The 15,708-nt window shown below is 38.4% G+C and overlaps 1 protein-coding gene across 3 annotated transcripts in view; it reads right to left on the bottom strand.

The window, feature by feature from the left end:
- Window positions 1-15,708, bottom strand: part of LOC134790964 (stathmin-4) — a 62,340-nt gene that overhangs the window by 11,515 nt on the left and 35,117 nt on the right. The window contains exons 1-2 of one of the 3 annotated variants that reach the window (XM_063761992.1): window positions 9,334-9,496; window positions 3,443-3,520 (exon numbers count right to left, since the gene is read on the bottom strand). The exons of 1 other annotated variant lie outside the window; for it this stretch is intronic. In XM_063761992.1, coding sequence (XP_063618062.1) covers window positions 3,443-3,520; window positions 9,334-9,409 — 154 coding nt within the window. In that variant the 5' untranslated portion in view covers window positions 9,410-9,496. Of the gene's footprint in view, window positions 1-3,442; window positions 3,521-9,333; window positions 9,497-15,708 lie in introns of those variants that run through there. One more of the 3 variants, XM_063761990.1, reaches the window with a different exon arrangement.

Raw genomic sequence — 15,708 nt, 5'->3', positions numbered from 1 at the left:
AGTTAACACATATCAGTGAAAGAATAATGGTCAAAGTCAAATGGCTTTCTAACAATTTTAATCTTCTGTCGAAAGATGGCAGTAAATGTACTATAGCTACATAATTTACCATGACAGTAACTCTCTATTTCAAATTCTCTTTGATGGAACTGTCATAGGGACCCATCATTCGACTATAGGCCAAAGGTATGGTACAATCTTTTCGATCGATGGCGCCATAACCTTCAGCCTACTCTCGAGTAGATGGCGTTAATATTAATATTTAACAAGTTAACACATATTAGTGAAAGAATAATGATCAAAGTCAAATGGCGTTGTAACAGTTTAATCGTCTGTCGAAAGATGGCAGCAGGGACAGGAACCGGTTACCTTAACCGGGGTTTTTCATAGGGTTATTTTAGAGGTGTTTATAAAAACCCCTACCATAACGGTAACCGCTTAATAAGGTAACACTTTGATTCGGTAACCGTATCAGATCGAGTTAACCTCTGTTACCGGTAACCGAAATAAAAACCCAGTCTATTCAGTTACCTCATTATGAGGTTTTTGACCAGTTCAAACGATTGTAATCTTTACGCACACTTAAATTCAACTTATTATTGAATAACCGAGGTTGGCATGGGCGGTCTATGAAGCCTCCAACGGCTCCAACACAAACAAGTTTTTTTGCCTTTCCTTTGTTTATCTTTATACCTACCTGTGTGGTGTGTTCTTATTATAAATATTATTATATTATAACTAAAATAATTAAAATAAGTAAATTAAATAAATTAAATAAATTAAATAAGTTAAATAAATTAAATAAGTTAAATAAATTAAATAACGTAAATAAATTAAATAAAGTACATAAATTAAATAAATTAAATAAATAAATTAAACAAAAAATAAATTTAATAAATAAAGTCAATAAAATCATCAAAATATAAATAAAGTAAACAAAATAAACAATTTTTTTAGTATTTTTTTTTTAGTTCTGACGGCACATCACTACTTTAATGTAGCAAACCAGTAAGCAACCGATAATAAAGGTTACCATAACTGAATGAAAACCTGTTAAAAACCCTTAACAAAAACCCTATCGCGATGGGGTTTTGAGATTAACTCGGTTAAAGGTTAGGGTTACCGTTTCAAGAAGGTTACCATTACAATCAGGCAACAGTATGATAGGGTTACCGAATGATAAGGTAACCGAATCGATTGGGTTACCGAATTGATAGGATTAAGCGTAAAGAGGGGTTTTCCGGTCCTTGGATGGCAGTAAATGTACTGTAGCTACATAATTTACCATGACAGTAACTCTTTATTTCAAATTTTCTTTGCTAGGACATATCAGTTACAACTACAACTTTTTACAGGCACATGTAAATTGAACGAGCCACACTCGTAAGCATAACATTAAAGCTAAATGTGCCCAACGTGCATAGAGGCAGTTTTCCCCACGCCATCGGACGCTACCGTGCCCGTTACTTTTAAATGCGGGTATATAGGATAAACTGGGGTCCTGTCCGTGCAATGGTTTTCTTTGTGGAATGTTTTTACGTAAAACTTTATGGTTTCTCGATCGGGATATTCGGGATTTTGTTCCATTCATAAGAATTTGTTTACATAAAAAGTAGGAGGGATATTATGTTTGTCTGGTATTGATACGTTTTCTTACGCTTCTTTTTGAAGCCTATTTATTTATTTCGTCCACTAATACTTAATCCAGAATATTAATACTTTTTTTTATTCAGTATTTTGTTACAAACGTCATTAATTATATCAGATACATACATCTTTCTTTTTTGCTCTTCTGTGTAGAGATAGGTCACCTGACAAGTTTTCATGAACAGAAAGAGGACATTTTGTTTTCATGGAAAGTAGTTCTATATCAAAAGCTTTTATTATAACTAGAGAATAATGGCGTTCTGATATCATTAATTGGACAACTCGTTTTTTTCTACATTGGGTAAAAGAAACATGATCATCCCCAAACAAGTATTAAACCTAATTTCAAACAAGAACTCCCATAAAACACCATGCATCACCCCTAAAGCTGCAATTTAGAAAAATCCGCGCATCATAGTCAAATTTAAACGCCCCTTTATCCCCCACTTAATTAAGTCCCGACATAATTTAGGGGTAATTTTAAAAGCCGGGAGAATTTCCCCGCCGCGTAAATTACCGTTATACTCAAGGTCGAGTGTCGCCGAACCTTTACTCGTACTTGGGAAAGAACGTAAGATTAGGTAGATTACGTGAGTTTGGCAGCATCTTACGTCATTTTGATTTGCAGCGTGAACTCTTAACTAAGGGGAGTAATTATGAAAGCTTTCCAAGAATATTGAGGTATGTTTGGGCTTATGTCGTTTCTGCCTGCGACCAAAATGCTTAGACGGCGTACCGCGAACATTGAAAATCATAACTTTGTTATCTGCCTCTTTACAGCTTTTGAATATTATAGGGGCAAAGATATAGATACTATAGGGGGAAAGATACAGATACTTATATCAAGGCAAATAGACGAACGAACGTATTTCATGGCAGGCCCACAGGCCATCTAACTCTACCCATATCACTTCGCGGAGTTTAATAAATAGAACACACAAACACAGTAACAAAAACAGCAGTGTTCAATTTGCGACATCATGGCTAGTCATGACTGTAGACAAAGTTCAGTTGCTTTATGAAATTTTCTTCTCGAGGCGGTTTTTCTAGCATGCTTTTGTTTCTGCGAACAAAAGCGTTGATACGTGTAATTCCTGAGAGAGTGCCGTGTAAGCCCCTCGAGTGGGGGGAAGCCGGATGACTCATAAGGACATCACCGTACCTAACTATAACTAATAAAGATATACGCGGTGTCTGTTGAATTACGTAGAATGAAAACTCGTAAAACATGGAAATCTGCGAATTCTTTATTGAATATAAAACATGAAATGACGCGTCGTATATCTTTGTTTCACGATCAGAAGAAAGGTGCGCCCAGACCCGTTGTTGACGCGTCGGAAGGTAAGCAAACTATTTGAAGCCAAGGGCATATCGAAAACGTATTCGCCTTTGTGTCCACAATGAAGGTACCGACTATTTCGTGAGAAGAAACTTCGCTTTTGTTCAGTTCGATAAGTTAGAATTGGGGTTTGTCAATGTATACGTACCTATAGCTAAGATTCCAAAAAGTATTTTCTTGAGGTGAAAAATTAGTAAAATTACACACAGTTGCAGTTAATACCCTAAGCGGATTGACTACCTTAAAAGGACGGAGACTATTCTGTTTCTTTGCAAAAAGCAGAACAGATACATGAATGTTTGATCAGTGAATCAAAAACATCACCAAACAACTGCGTTCTACAGCTGCGACGGAAGTTCGTGTGTATAGGCTAAGTTGGCACACAGAGCAGTATTGATTCAACCTTCATCCAAATGCACTCATGTTAATATTACAGGCGTTGCACCAAACACTTACTTATAAATTTGACCTTCTTTGGTTGCTTCGTCCTTGGTTTGCCGACTGGTTTCTTGACTGGTGCCGAGCGCCGGTGTGCTGTGAGGAATAATACGAGTTAAGGGAGGTCTAGCCGCCGCCGAGGCCACGAGGAGATAAAGCCCATTTGCAAATTAAAAAACTCTAGACATAAACCCTATAATGACCGCCTACGAATCTTAAACACTGCTAAGACTATTCAAAGGAAATGTATGGCATAAAATAGTGAAGATTGCGAAAAGTCGGAAAAACGAAATCCTACCGCAAGTACTGCAACAGTAAAAGAAAACAGAAATTTATCGAGTCGCCGACCATTCTTCTTCATTAAGACATCCCTCGCTGGAAAACGCACGAGGCAGTTTATTTCAATCAAGAAAAGCGGCAAATATTCATTACGACAAGACCTAGACCTTTAATGGGCAACTTCATATTTCAGCGGCCGACAATCGAAAAGCGATTACTGGCCGATGTTTATTTAAAGACCCTCAGGCCCAAATGAATCGATTGGAACCGAACCGATGCTCGCGTGACTAGCTGAAACGATAAAATGCGAGTATCGATTCGTTATTTTTGATGCTGTTTCATGAAGGTCTTTGTCCGTGACCGCTGACGCATTGTGGAGGACTGTATCCTTTGTTGGACTGGATTGTTGAACAATGTTTGTATTGATCATCACGAAATGTATAAATAGGAGCGGGCCGTTGGAGCCGTTAATCACTTCGTGCTTACAGTTGCCTGACTCATCTAAGCCGTTGCATGGATTTATTCAACATGAGTAGGTACTCAGCTGTCGTTGTCTTATTTGCTAATGCTTCGTAGGTGTATGATCAAAGGCAGGATTATTTGCGCAAATATAAAATACTAAATAGTGTCATACAACAACTTACGCTTCTTCTCAACCATAATTCAGCTGGTCTAAAAGTCTATTGTCACTTTTATTGTAACAAAACACATCTACAACAAAAGTACATTTGTAGACTCTTCAAATAAGTACGCGAATGAATCATATGTAATACTTTCTTTCCGCAACTTTGTTGTTCGTACTTGCAAAAACACCATGAACATGAACACGCAACGCTCCCCCTCCCATGTTGCCGTATGTCCCAAAAATTGAGTAGGAAAATAAATCGTCGTTTAGGCAGTTTCGGGTTCGACTTGCCCGAATAGTTGCGAGGTAATAAGGCGACACGAGACGTGAGGAGAATGCTGTGGGGTTGGGTAATCCTTCGCGATAAGTCCAGGGTTACACCGGAGTGGAGACAATTCAGAAAGTGTTAGGATCACTAGAATATAGAAACTTAATTCACTTAATGAGACAACGGAAATCGTGAGGCATTAAAAACAAGGTAAGAAATTAAAAGATAGGAAGGAATGAGGTAACGATACACGGCGTGGGCGTGAGAGAAGTGTCTTGGGGTTGAGAATTTCTTCACTATAAGTCCAGATCTACACAAGAGAGTTGGAAGACAGGCAGTTAGAGAAAGTAAATGTTGGGAATATCTTAAAATAATGTATTAAGTATTAATGTTTTTTGAAGAAGCTTCAATCTTCATCTAAAATACTAGTCCGGGTGTCCTTAAAGAAATTAAGAGATAGGTAATAAGGCTACGAGACGAGTCAGACGAGACAGTGTGGGCACGTGAGAGGAATAGGTACTGTGTGCTTGAGTGGCTTGAGTAATCCCTCGCGATAAGCCCAGGCTTACACGAGACACTGCGGAGACATGTCATGGAGAGTTGGAGAGCGTTAAGCTAAGCGTAAAGTATAACGTAGGGCTTACCTTAAATTAATTTTATGTATAACCTTATTTAAGAAATTACGATATTACGTGAGAACTTAATGAGTAGGTATGGTATAAGATGTAGGCAATATGTGTAGGACATGATTGACATGAAGTATACACAATAGATTGCGGAGACAGAATGACCTTAATATTACCACTAATGGATACAATAGTGGTAATAATAGACATATTATCCTTATATTTTATACAACAAAATATAGAAATAACTACATCCAGATCAACAACAAAGTAAATGTAACATTAATTTCGTACCACAATCAAAACATCACTTTGTTCCAAATACAGTCAAGAAGATACAACGTGTTCTTTATACACAATTCTCCGAGAGATAAAACAAACCCGCCAGACCAATGCGCAATCGCAGCGAGATTAAGTTTAACTAGTTCGCAACACCGCAGTGAACATGCACATTGCAGATGCAGATAAACCAACCCTGAGAGAGGATATAAAAAGCTTTATGTTTATGTTCAAAGTAAGCCATGTTATCGGGGATAAATCAAAAGCTGAATCAAAATTGAACCCCACCGGCAATTAAAAAGGTCGCAATCACCTAGTATTTATCAAATATGAAAATGCTATAGGATATGAAGAGAGCTTCATGAAATGTTAATCACCTAACCTAAACCAACTTAAATCGGGATAAGTGAAAGAGCTAAATCAAAACGGGACCCCACCAATTATAACATTAAAGAGCGCAAAAAACCTTGTGTAAATCGAATATAAATGTTTGAAATGGCAGTTGAGGCTGAAAGGCAGACCCCTCGGCGCCGCACGATACGACATGTAAACTGATAAAATATTTACAGTGGCTTTAAACTCGCGAGGGGAGAAATGGTAAATTTACAGCCGTTGGGAATATGTACAAAACGCGACCGCGGAAGTTTCAGGCAGAAACGCATGGCAAATTTGAATTTAGACTGGACTGTGGAGCTAGTCGGTATTTTGGGATATTAATTGTTTTCATTAGTGTTGTTGAAGATCTTAAATATTCGGTTTAGTTTTTGATATTGCTTTTTGTAATCTTGTGAAGACTTGAGTTTTCCACTAAAAATACAATATTGGAACACATTGAGAGGCGATGTCTTCACTCAAACAAAAACGTGTAGTAGAACATAGATTGTTCAAAGTCAGAATCTTAGAATATCTAATTAATTGCAATTAAACACACTAATTAAGCAAGTATGTACCCAGTTGGTGTTATTGCAATAATTTATGACTTGTTAGGAAAAAGCACCGTGAAGACTAAGTGTTCATTGTTCTAGCAATTAAAAATGGGAATGGAGATAATATAACATAATGAAATACAATACAATAATCTGCACGAAAAATATGTTATAAGAAATAAAGTGTTAGAAGTGTATTAAAGCGCTCGACGGCAACATTATGCGTTTTTCATTTCCCCAGTTCCCAACCGCTCAGACAAACGGGCAAGTCTAGAAAGCATGGACACGTTTGAAGCCGGTCTCATTAGTGTGATGGAACGCGGTTGAAGTTTAAATTAAAAGTGCGGCGGTGGCTACGTGCCTCGCAGATGTAATGGTGAGCTTAGTCTTGTCAAGTGGATTGATGTGTGAAATATGTCATCAGAAGATTGGTGGAAATCGGAACACTTAGCTACTAAGATAGTGATTATGAGTTTGGTGTCTTGCTGGAGTTTGGGACCAGCGTCGGACTCGGGTCCGAGTATAGAGAGTTGTCCTAGACGTCCTAGTAGAGTGATGAAAGCAGCATAGCAATAAAGCGATGAGATAAATATACCTACTTAACTTATGATGCAACTTATAAAAGGTTTGGTGCCCTGTTAAATCCTTTTTGAAGTACCTGGATATCGAACCATAGTCCCTTACGAAAATCTTATTTTGGGATCATATTTTAATGCCATAAATAAAGTTTGGTAACGTAAATTTGCATTTCGCAAATCCAATATACGATATTTAGCGGGTTCGTTTTAATTTTAATTCAATCTTCAGAAAATAAATTAAAATACCCAGTTAAATAACATTTACGTTCCCAACTTCCCACCCCATAAGAGCAATGCGAACTAAGCGCCGGTATTCAAATGGAATGTCCCAATGATTGTCCTGTTGCTCCCCGCGGATCAAAAGGGTCCTAAACTTGTTGAGTTAATTAAACTTGACTGTTAATCGCACCCTAAACAATTATGTAATCGCTATCCCCTATGCCTCTTCACAAATTGCCGGTTGACATACCCTCTGAGGTTGATGAGCGTTTGATGACATCACATCTGAATAATGCGCGGTGGAGTTTTGGGATTGTAATGAATACATTTTGAGGTTTTGATTATAGGGGGAGCGTAATAAGTAACTTTGTTCATAAAGGAGTCATTGATATAAAATTAGCAATATAATTCTTGTCAACGTACGGGTAAATTTTATAGGAGGTACGTGACGTGACTTCATTTAGACACAAATGTAGACAAGAAAAAGCAAGCTTAACAAATACCTAAACAAGCTTGATTGTATTGTTAAGGTTGAAGAAACTAAGCAACTCCTAGCACTATGTAATTAATAATTTGTAAAAGTAATGGAAGGACAAATAAAACAACAGTTAAAAGATCAGATAAGTAACAGTATAAAAATTGGTGACTTCTTAGTATCCTATTCCTACAGAATCCCATTTCTTAATGATCCACCCGTTAATGATCATTGTTTTTAGCTCAACGGCAAGTGGTATCGACTGATTACGTTACTTTACGTCGGCATTGCGTGCTAAAGCACGATCAGCCTGCATTATGTAAAAGCCCTACAGAAACGTGCTACGACTTAACGATCAAAAAGAAAATAAAATTTGATGACGTCGAATTCAATTTTGAAGGGCCAAATAAAACAGAAGTCGAATCGGTCGTAAATTTTACAGTAGATGCTGATGAATTCGATTGATCTCAATTTATTAGAATCGTATATCGTATTGTTATTGTTAAGAGACTAAAAGAAAACTGATCACATTTAAATAGAAAAGCATGATCCCAATCGTGGAGCACATATCCACAAAATGGTTGCCAGATGTAGTGGTGCTCCGTACAAAATGGTGGACGATATAAAGTTTATGTTAAATCAATAGGGCTAGCCGCCAGCTAGCTCTGATCTTCAGTCGTTCAGCGCAACCTATACGATTTATTCGAAATACGAAACAAGTTGAGGTAAAAAAAGGGAGACAACTGAAACAAAGAGTAGATTTCCCAGACTATCAAATAATAGGGCCAAATAAAATGTTATGTTAAATCAAACCCAACAGCATAAAATACGCAACATTAATTTAAGAATAACATTGACATAGCGAGCAGAGACAAAATGACATGACGCCGCCGCCGAGTTTCGCCGGAAAAGTTAGCAAAACTTTTCCGTTTCCATCAACAAAGTTCTTACATAATGCCAACAGTTCATGACAGGGGGAGTTTGCAGCTCAGGCCAAATTAATAGATCTAGATTACACAGGGGGGAGCACACAACCCTAACCCGGACTGTCCCTCGATCTCCCTTTCAGGAGGTTAAGTAATACCGGAAGACCACGTGTTCAGTGTCAAGATTTGAATAACCGGTATCAACGCCCTCACCCCGGAATCGCCAGCCGGCGTTTCTTTGACGTAAGCTTTAGATTTAATCAGGCTTTTTTAAAGAAATTATGGTTTGACGTTCAAGCTAGGCTAGTAGATCACCGCAAAAGCTATATCGATGTTGTTGTTGTTGTTGAATATAACCACAAGTTTTATATTGTATAAAAGTAGTTTAGCGCCAGAGACCAGCATAGATTAGATTAGATATTAGTCCATTAAGACATTAACGACAACGACGTATTTGTAATTTGTCTTTTCCAGTATTAAAACCAAAATCGTTGTTACATGCGTAAAAGACCAGATCATCCAATTACTCGTAGCTAAAGAAAAGATTGACAACTCTTCTGGAAAGGGAAGAAAATTAATACTAACGAAGATCTTATCTTATGTGTAAGGCTATCTAAACAGTCAACAAATGGGCTTTAGTCTCCGTTGTGACAGCGGCCGGCGTCGCCGGCTCGGAACAACACGACCGGCGTCCGGCCGACTCCCAACCTGCAGGCAGGACCGGTGCTCTGCACGAGTGGCAGAAGCACTGCAGCACCGAGTCCCGAACGAGTCCTATCAGCATGATGAAGGATTCAAATTGACTATCTAACGGAACCGAGTCGCGGCGCGGGCGGACTGCGCGACTCTCGCCCGGAAACTGAGCCGCGCCGGGGGGTGTCGGTCGATAGCTACGCCCCGCGCCTCGCCGCCCGCCCTACGGACCCACCCGCCACCCCATGCGCTGCCGCCCCTAACCTAACTTGATAACTCGTACAAGAAAATAAGCCTACCAAATGGAAAAATAATGTCACCCGCGACATCTATTACGTTACGCGTTCCCGTGAAACGATGGTGAGACGGACCAACCCTTGCACCTTTTTCTTTTATGGTTATGGAAGCATTAATGTAAACTCTTGCAAACACCCTAAGCTGGTGCTCACATCGGCGCAGAAGAGGCGGGTGTAACTGTAAAGTAACATGAAAGGCTAATACGTTTCAGTTTACTGAAAGCAAACTCAATTCGCAGCCGGGAGGCCTAAGGTCGGGGTAGACAAAACTAATTTAAGAGCCGCCCAGACTCGTGCGGGTCTCGACGGGCTCCTCGCCCATAAAAACAGCAAGTGGGGGGAGGTCGGAGGGGGCACCATGCGGAGGTTCCACCGCCGTCTCGGCGCCGCCGCCCGCAGCCAATTAACGGCCAGCAAGCCACGCTGAATTTGTTTCGCCACTCGAATTGCTTCCGATTGATTTCCGGTGCTCGACATCCTTCATCAATGAATTCACTAACACCCTCTCAATCATCCGCAGCGCTTAAAATTGTCGCTCCGATTAACTGCCGGGGAGTGAGTTAGGTTTCTCACTGAACCGAATAATTTTCCGGTTTGATATACATATTTTTTCTTAATTTTGATGTAGGGGAAGACGTAAGGACTGCAGTGGTTGGTGGTATAACCTCGTGCACCGGTAACACGGTGGTGCGGCGGATCGATGCGGCCAACAACCCCAAGACCGCTTCCCCCTGCGGTAATAACTGGAAATTCCAGCACCGAGGCACACAGGCGTTGCATACACGTTGCTACGGGAATACCGCTCGTGGCGTCCGCCTGACTGACTGCCCGTTGCGATCGCAGCCAACAACTAATTGTTACGTTCATTAAGGAAATTAAAAAAGTATCACAACGCGGAATCACTGCTACGATACGCGACAAGGAACCGAATGTGTCATTTCATTGATAGCCAAAGTTGAAGACTCTTTAAGTTGGGTAACACTCCATCAAAAACACATAAAACGTAAAGCCTGTCAACCCCTAGTATGCAGTAGGAAGATGATATCACGGCGGTGATAAATTAGCTTCCTCAATAAAACTTTGTCTGTGATACCCGGGGGATACGGTGACTAACACAGAGTAAATTTATAAAAGCTACGATAAGAAAGTCAATAAAAAAACTTTGTCATTATTTTACTCTAACACAGGATTTATTTTACTTTTTAAATTTTATTTTGCGTCGGAATATAAATGAAATTCCTTAAGTGAAAGTTTAAGTGTAAAAAAGTGTATTTAATATCTGTGTTCACATCTTCACATTCGTGAAAATGTAACTTAACAAAACCATACAAACAAATTTCAGACCAAAGAGATAAACAAGGCACTTGTATTGAAAATTAAACATCTTTGTGACAAAGGTTATTATGTCGCCAACTTAAATTAAAATCAAGTGGCGCCCAACGTGGGACCGACAGTAATAATTCCATCTCAACCTATTATTATACTATATACTAGCGCTAGCGGTGCATAATGTATACTTTCCTCCTTCAAAGAGCGGCAACAAGTTGAGTCACGTGCCGGCTGGATTTGGCTAAGAATATAATTTGGAGGCGGCGGCGCGCGTCCGCCTGCGACTCTACCCGTATCGATTTTGCCTCGTTTTAGGCTTTGTTTAAACATGACGTTATGACAGGAACACAGCCTAAAACAATACCGTTCAGCGCTGTTTCTTACTACACAGTTTAATACGAAATTTGATGAATAGATACTTTACTAGGATTACTTCTAGAAATGACAATCTAATATCTGTACATGAAGTAAAACAAGAAAATACGTGAGTCAAATAACTCGAACAACATATTGTGTACTGCGGAACGAGATACTTTCAAGAATATTAAGTACGAAATATGTCTTTCCGTGCTTATGGAAATGATGATCAAGAAAATTCGGTAAGTATTGAAAATGTGTGCTATGCCACACATACTTAATGAGATAAGTCAACGAACGGCAGCACGATTTTTCTTTAAAAAATAGATATTAATTAGAACCTGACTGTTGGGAATTGGGATTATTCTCGTTGTGATGAACATCACGTTCAGACATAAATAATCAGAATTCGAAGGGTGCGTCATTAATATTCACGAAGGACTTCAAAACAAAATTATTTGATCAAGTGATCTTTGATCATTAATTTCAACTTAAGATCGCGCGGCGTTAATGAGATGAAACTGCATAAAGTTGGACAGTGTTGACTAAATAAACATATAACTTCCAATATTATTTTAGGGAGAAATCCAATCGTGCCAGCATATGGTTGTGACTCACTAACTACCTTGGGGACAGATTTTCCGCATCTGGATGGCGACACTTTGCAAGGTTATCGGAGAAAAATGAAGGAGGCGTCTCTGAAAATGAATTTATGGTACATTACGCGAATCATTTAGGCAAGACGTTTTGTAATTCAAATCGGGGCTTTAAATGAGCCGGTTAATAGAGACGAAAAATTTTCTATTCCGTCAGTGGCACATTGTAGGGCGAATAGGGCCATCGCTTATCTCATTAATATTAAAAAGAAATCCATACTTAGGGGTATCGGCCCCGTAGGTTTGGCGAAACATCAATTCGATATGAATTTCAATATCAAGTTGGGTCGGTTCTGAGGGGTAATATTGCTGTATTATAATGACGCTCGTTTTGTATTGCCGGCGTCTTTATTGCGGTTGTTTGTTTTGCGCTATTGGATTCAATCTCAAAGGGTGACTCGATCCTAATAAGATCTGACACGATTGTATGCGTCACGTAACTGTCAACTGTTAAAATGTAATTTAGAAAACCGAGTGACACTTTATGAACTTTTCTTTATATAAACAATGTTATAATACAGAAGGGAAGAATAAAAAAAGGCATTATTATGCGATTGATGAGTTACTATCATGTATGGAACTTTGCTTATACCAAAAAGAAGAATAAGTATCTCAAGAAGTACATTAGAGTCAATCAACAATTTCTTGTTGTTATTCTGTCCCATCAGCGAGGAGACAATAGTAGCATAGATTGTTAGAAGAACTGCTGTACCATGTTCTACTAACATGCTCAGTAGATGTCCCATTATGGAAAGGTCTTATAACTACCATAAAATGCAAGTTTGGTTCATTTAAATACGAAAAACCTAGAATTTTAAGAGTGATTCAGGAGACCGTAACCATAGCAACGTGTGACGAGAAAAAGTTAACTCATTAACAACAAAATGAGTTGAACTTTTTACAATGAATATTCTTTTTCGAGCCGAGTTAACATTGAAGTTAAATCTCCGTAAGTCATAACATCTGTTCGTTTAAAAGCGTGCAGTAAAAGAGCCTTAGCGTGGCGCCATAAAAACGTCGGGACAACCGCCGTCGGCGGAGCCCGTATAAAGGAATCACGCGCCACGGGTCGAACAAGCGCAGTGCGCTTAACATGCTCGTGCTCAAAAATACGCGGAGTATGCATGAGGAAGGCTATCAATGCAGGAGAAGAGAATGGAGAATTTCGGTGACGGCAATGGTATAGAGTATGACTATAGACAAGATAAAGCTGCCTGACAAAGTGTCCTAAAGGCCGACTCAATGACTCAAACAATAAGTAAGTCGTCTTTTTAGTACTTATCTGAAACGTTTGAGACTTAATTCGAGTTTCAAAGATAAAAAAATGAAATCGGTGTAAATACTTTTTCACTGACGTAGGCCATGAAGCTGGGAGAACTTGTTTCATAAATTGGGTCCTTGAAATTTTCATGACATAAGATAAAAATATATATATTTTCTTTTTATTATGACATTTTCTTTTTATTATTATTATTTTATCATTTTATGTGTTATCACTGTTGTTGACTGATTAAGAGATTGCATGAAATGTAAATAGATTTATTTAAGATATATCTGTACATATTTTTGCATGCTATATACGGCTAAATGTGTGATACTTATAATTACAATAAGACCTACTGTTAACCACATTTAATGCAAATAAAGAATTTACTTTTACTTTACTTTAACATTTCCACTCTAGCAGAACTTGTACTTAAATACTTCAGTGCTTTCAGGAGAGACAATCTAATGTTTGAACATTTTTGACACCATGACACCCTCTGCTCCCCAAAGCTCTTTAGCATCTTTAAGCTACTTATTTATAACCAATGTTAAACCTTGATTAAACCAAGGGAAATTAAAACCAATTCCAATCTGGTAATACAAATCAAGAAGGGACGACAAGACCGCACCTCGCAGGTCAAATGAAACCAGATATTTGAAGCCGTATCGGTCTGCGGTCAATTGTAAAGTGTCAGCATGATATCAGGCTCGAGCGACAGACATCTCTGAAACTAGGTTAAGAGTTGAAAAAATTGACTTCGGGCTTTGCACTAATTTCGGCCGTTTTGATATCAATTTAAAAGACTCATTGGGGAAATCCATTAAAAAGTGTTCCTTTGATGAAGAACGTTATAAGGATCAGTTCCAATAGATAAATGTTTCATTAAAATTAAATAAAGGAAAAAACAAGCATCACTATCTCATTGCAACGGCTCGCTTACAGACAATACAGACGTTCTACATTAAGATACTAATATCTTATCTTAATGTAGAACGTCTCTTGACTTACAAAACCGTTCCAAATAAAATCATTTTTGGATGAATATCCTTCTTGCAGAGTTTACGAAATAAACCTTTCTAACGGTTAAAAACATTGCTACATAACAACTAACAAACAGCAATAGCAAACAGTTTGTCGGCCTAGACGGAAAAGTTTCGCCGCACAATATTGCGGATGTAATTTGTTCCCGGCCACCGCCGTTCGACTTTACGTCTATATCTAATCTCAACTCCGAGTTCAGGAAACTACAAACGGTATCCAGACGCTAAAATTACAGTCATTAATGTCATTATATTCACATAATGTAACTCGTATGCAGAATTAGAAAAGTAAACTGTTAGTTGCAGGTGTGTATTTCATGAGATCACCGTGTTATCGTAATATACCTAAATCTGAATTTGAATTTTACGTGGCTTCATAACTATATTTTTACATAGAAAGATATACTTTTTACAGTCAGTTTACGTTTACACTTTCGAATTCTGGTTAGGTATCAGTTTAGCGAGATACGTAATCACTCTTGCATTAACGCCCAGAAATAATAATTTGCTAAAATGGAACTGCTGATGCAGACCATGAAAAAATTTGTAAATTCGGTATTTTTTGTTGAAGATTATATCATCCCTAAAAATGTTAATTATAAACGCAGATCCTATTGCAAAGTTAACAGGCAAAGGACGATTTTTACAGCAAATGTTTAATAACAGTGTCTGGCCGTTATCGGACAAACACGGTTTGTTTCTCAGGCCGATATGGGGATAATGGGGTAATATTACAATAAACAGTACCGACTCTACTGTCCCGCTGTTTTGGTTACGATGCTCTTGGGAAAGGGGAAATTGTGCTAATAATATAGTTAATTAGTAAACCGATTCAGATAATTGTAGATGAGAGTAGGTACAGGTAGTCAGGTACGTATATGTACCTGTATACATATAATAAACATATCTTTAACGCCGATGCGACTCGATAGTCGAGATGGTTTTTACTTTATTATGTTATTTGCTACTCAATAGTACGCCTTGTCATCTCTTTTTCAAACTCCTCTACTTGATTGATCTGCAGAACGTGAAGTTATCACCTCCTTAATATATTAAACTAAACCAGGTCATAAACACGAAAATCGATTATAGTCGCGTGACGAAAAGTCAATACTAGTGTAGTTTTAATGACAACAGCATGAATTGTTTCAGACAGCTTGAATCCGTGAATCGATACTACGAACTGCATTGCATTAGTCACCCGCTGAGTGCAATACGGCCTGAAAGCTGCCCGTTCCACTCGCCACATCGATACGTTATGTAGATAGCTGTTGTTGTTGTAATAAAGTTATTATAAGCTGTTAAGAGCCAACGGGAGTGGTCATTTCTCCATACAAACGTACTCCTCGTTTTCCTCCGTGGTTTTTGAAGCTAGAGAAATGATTTTTTCAACACAGATTAATATTGTCAATATCTGTGTCGGACCGTTTTGCTTTTTTTGATAT

This window comes from Cydia splendana, chromosome 5 (assembly GCF_910591565.1).
Source record: "Cydia splendana chromosome 5, ilCydSple1.2, whole genome shotgun sequence".
NCBI lineage: Eukaryota > Metazoa > Arthropoda > Insecta > Lepidoptera > Tortricidae > Cydia > Cydia splendana.
The sequence above is the reverse complement of the archived record's forward strand: the minus strand, read 5'-3'. Positions and strand labels throughout refer to the sequence as shown.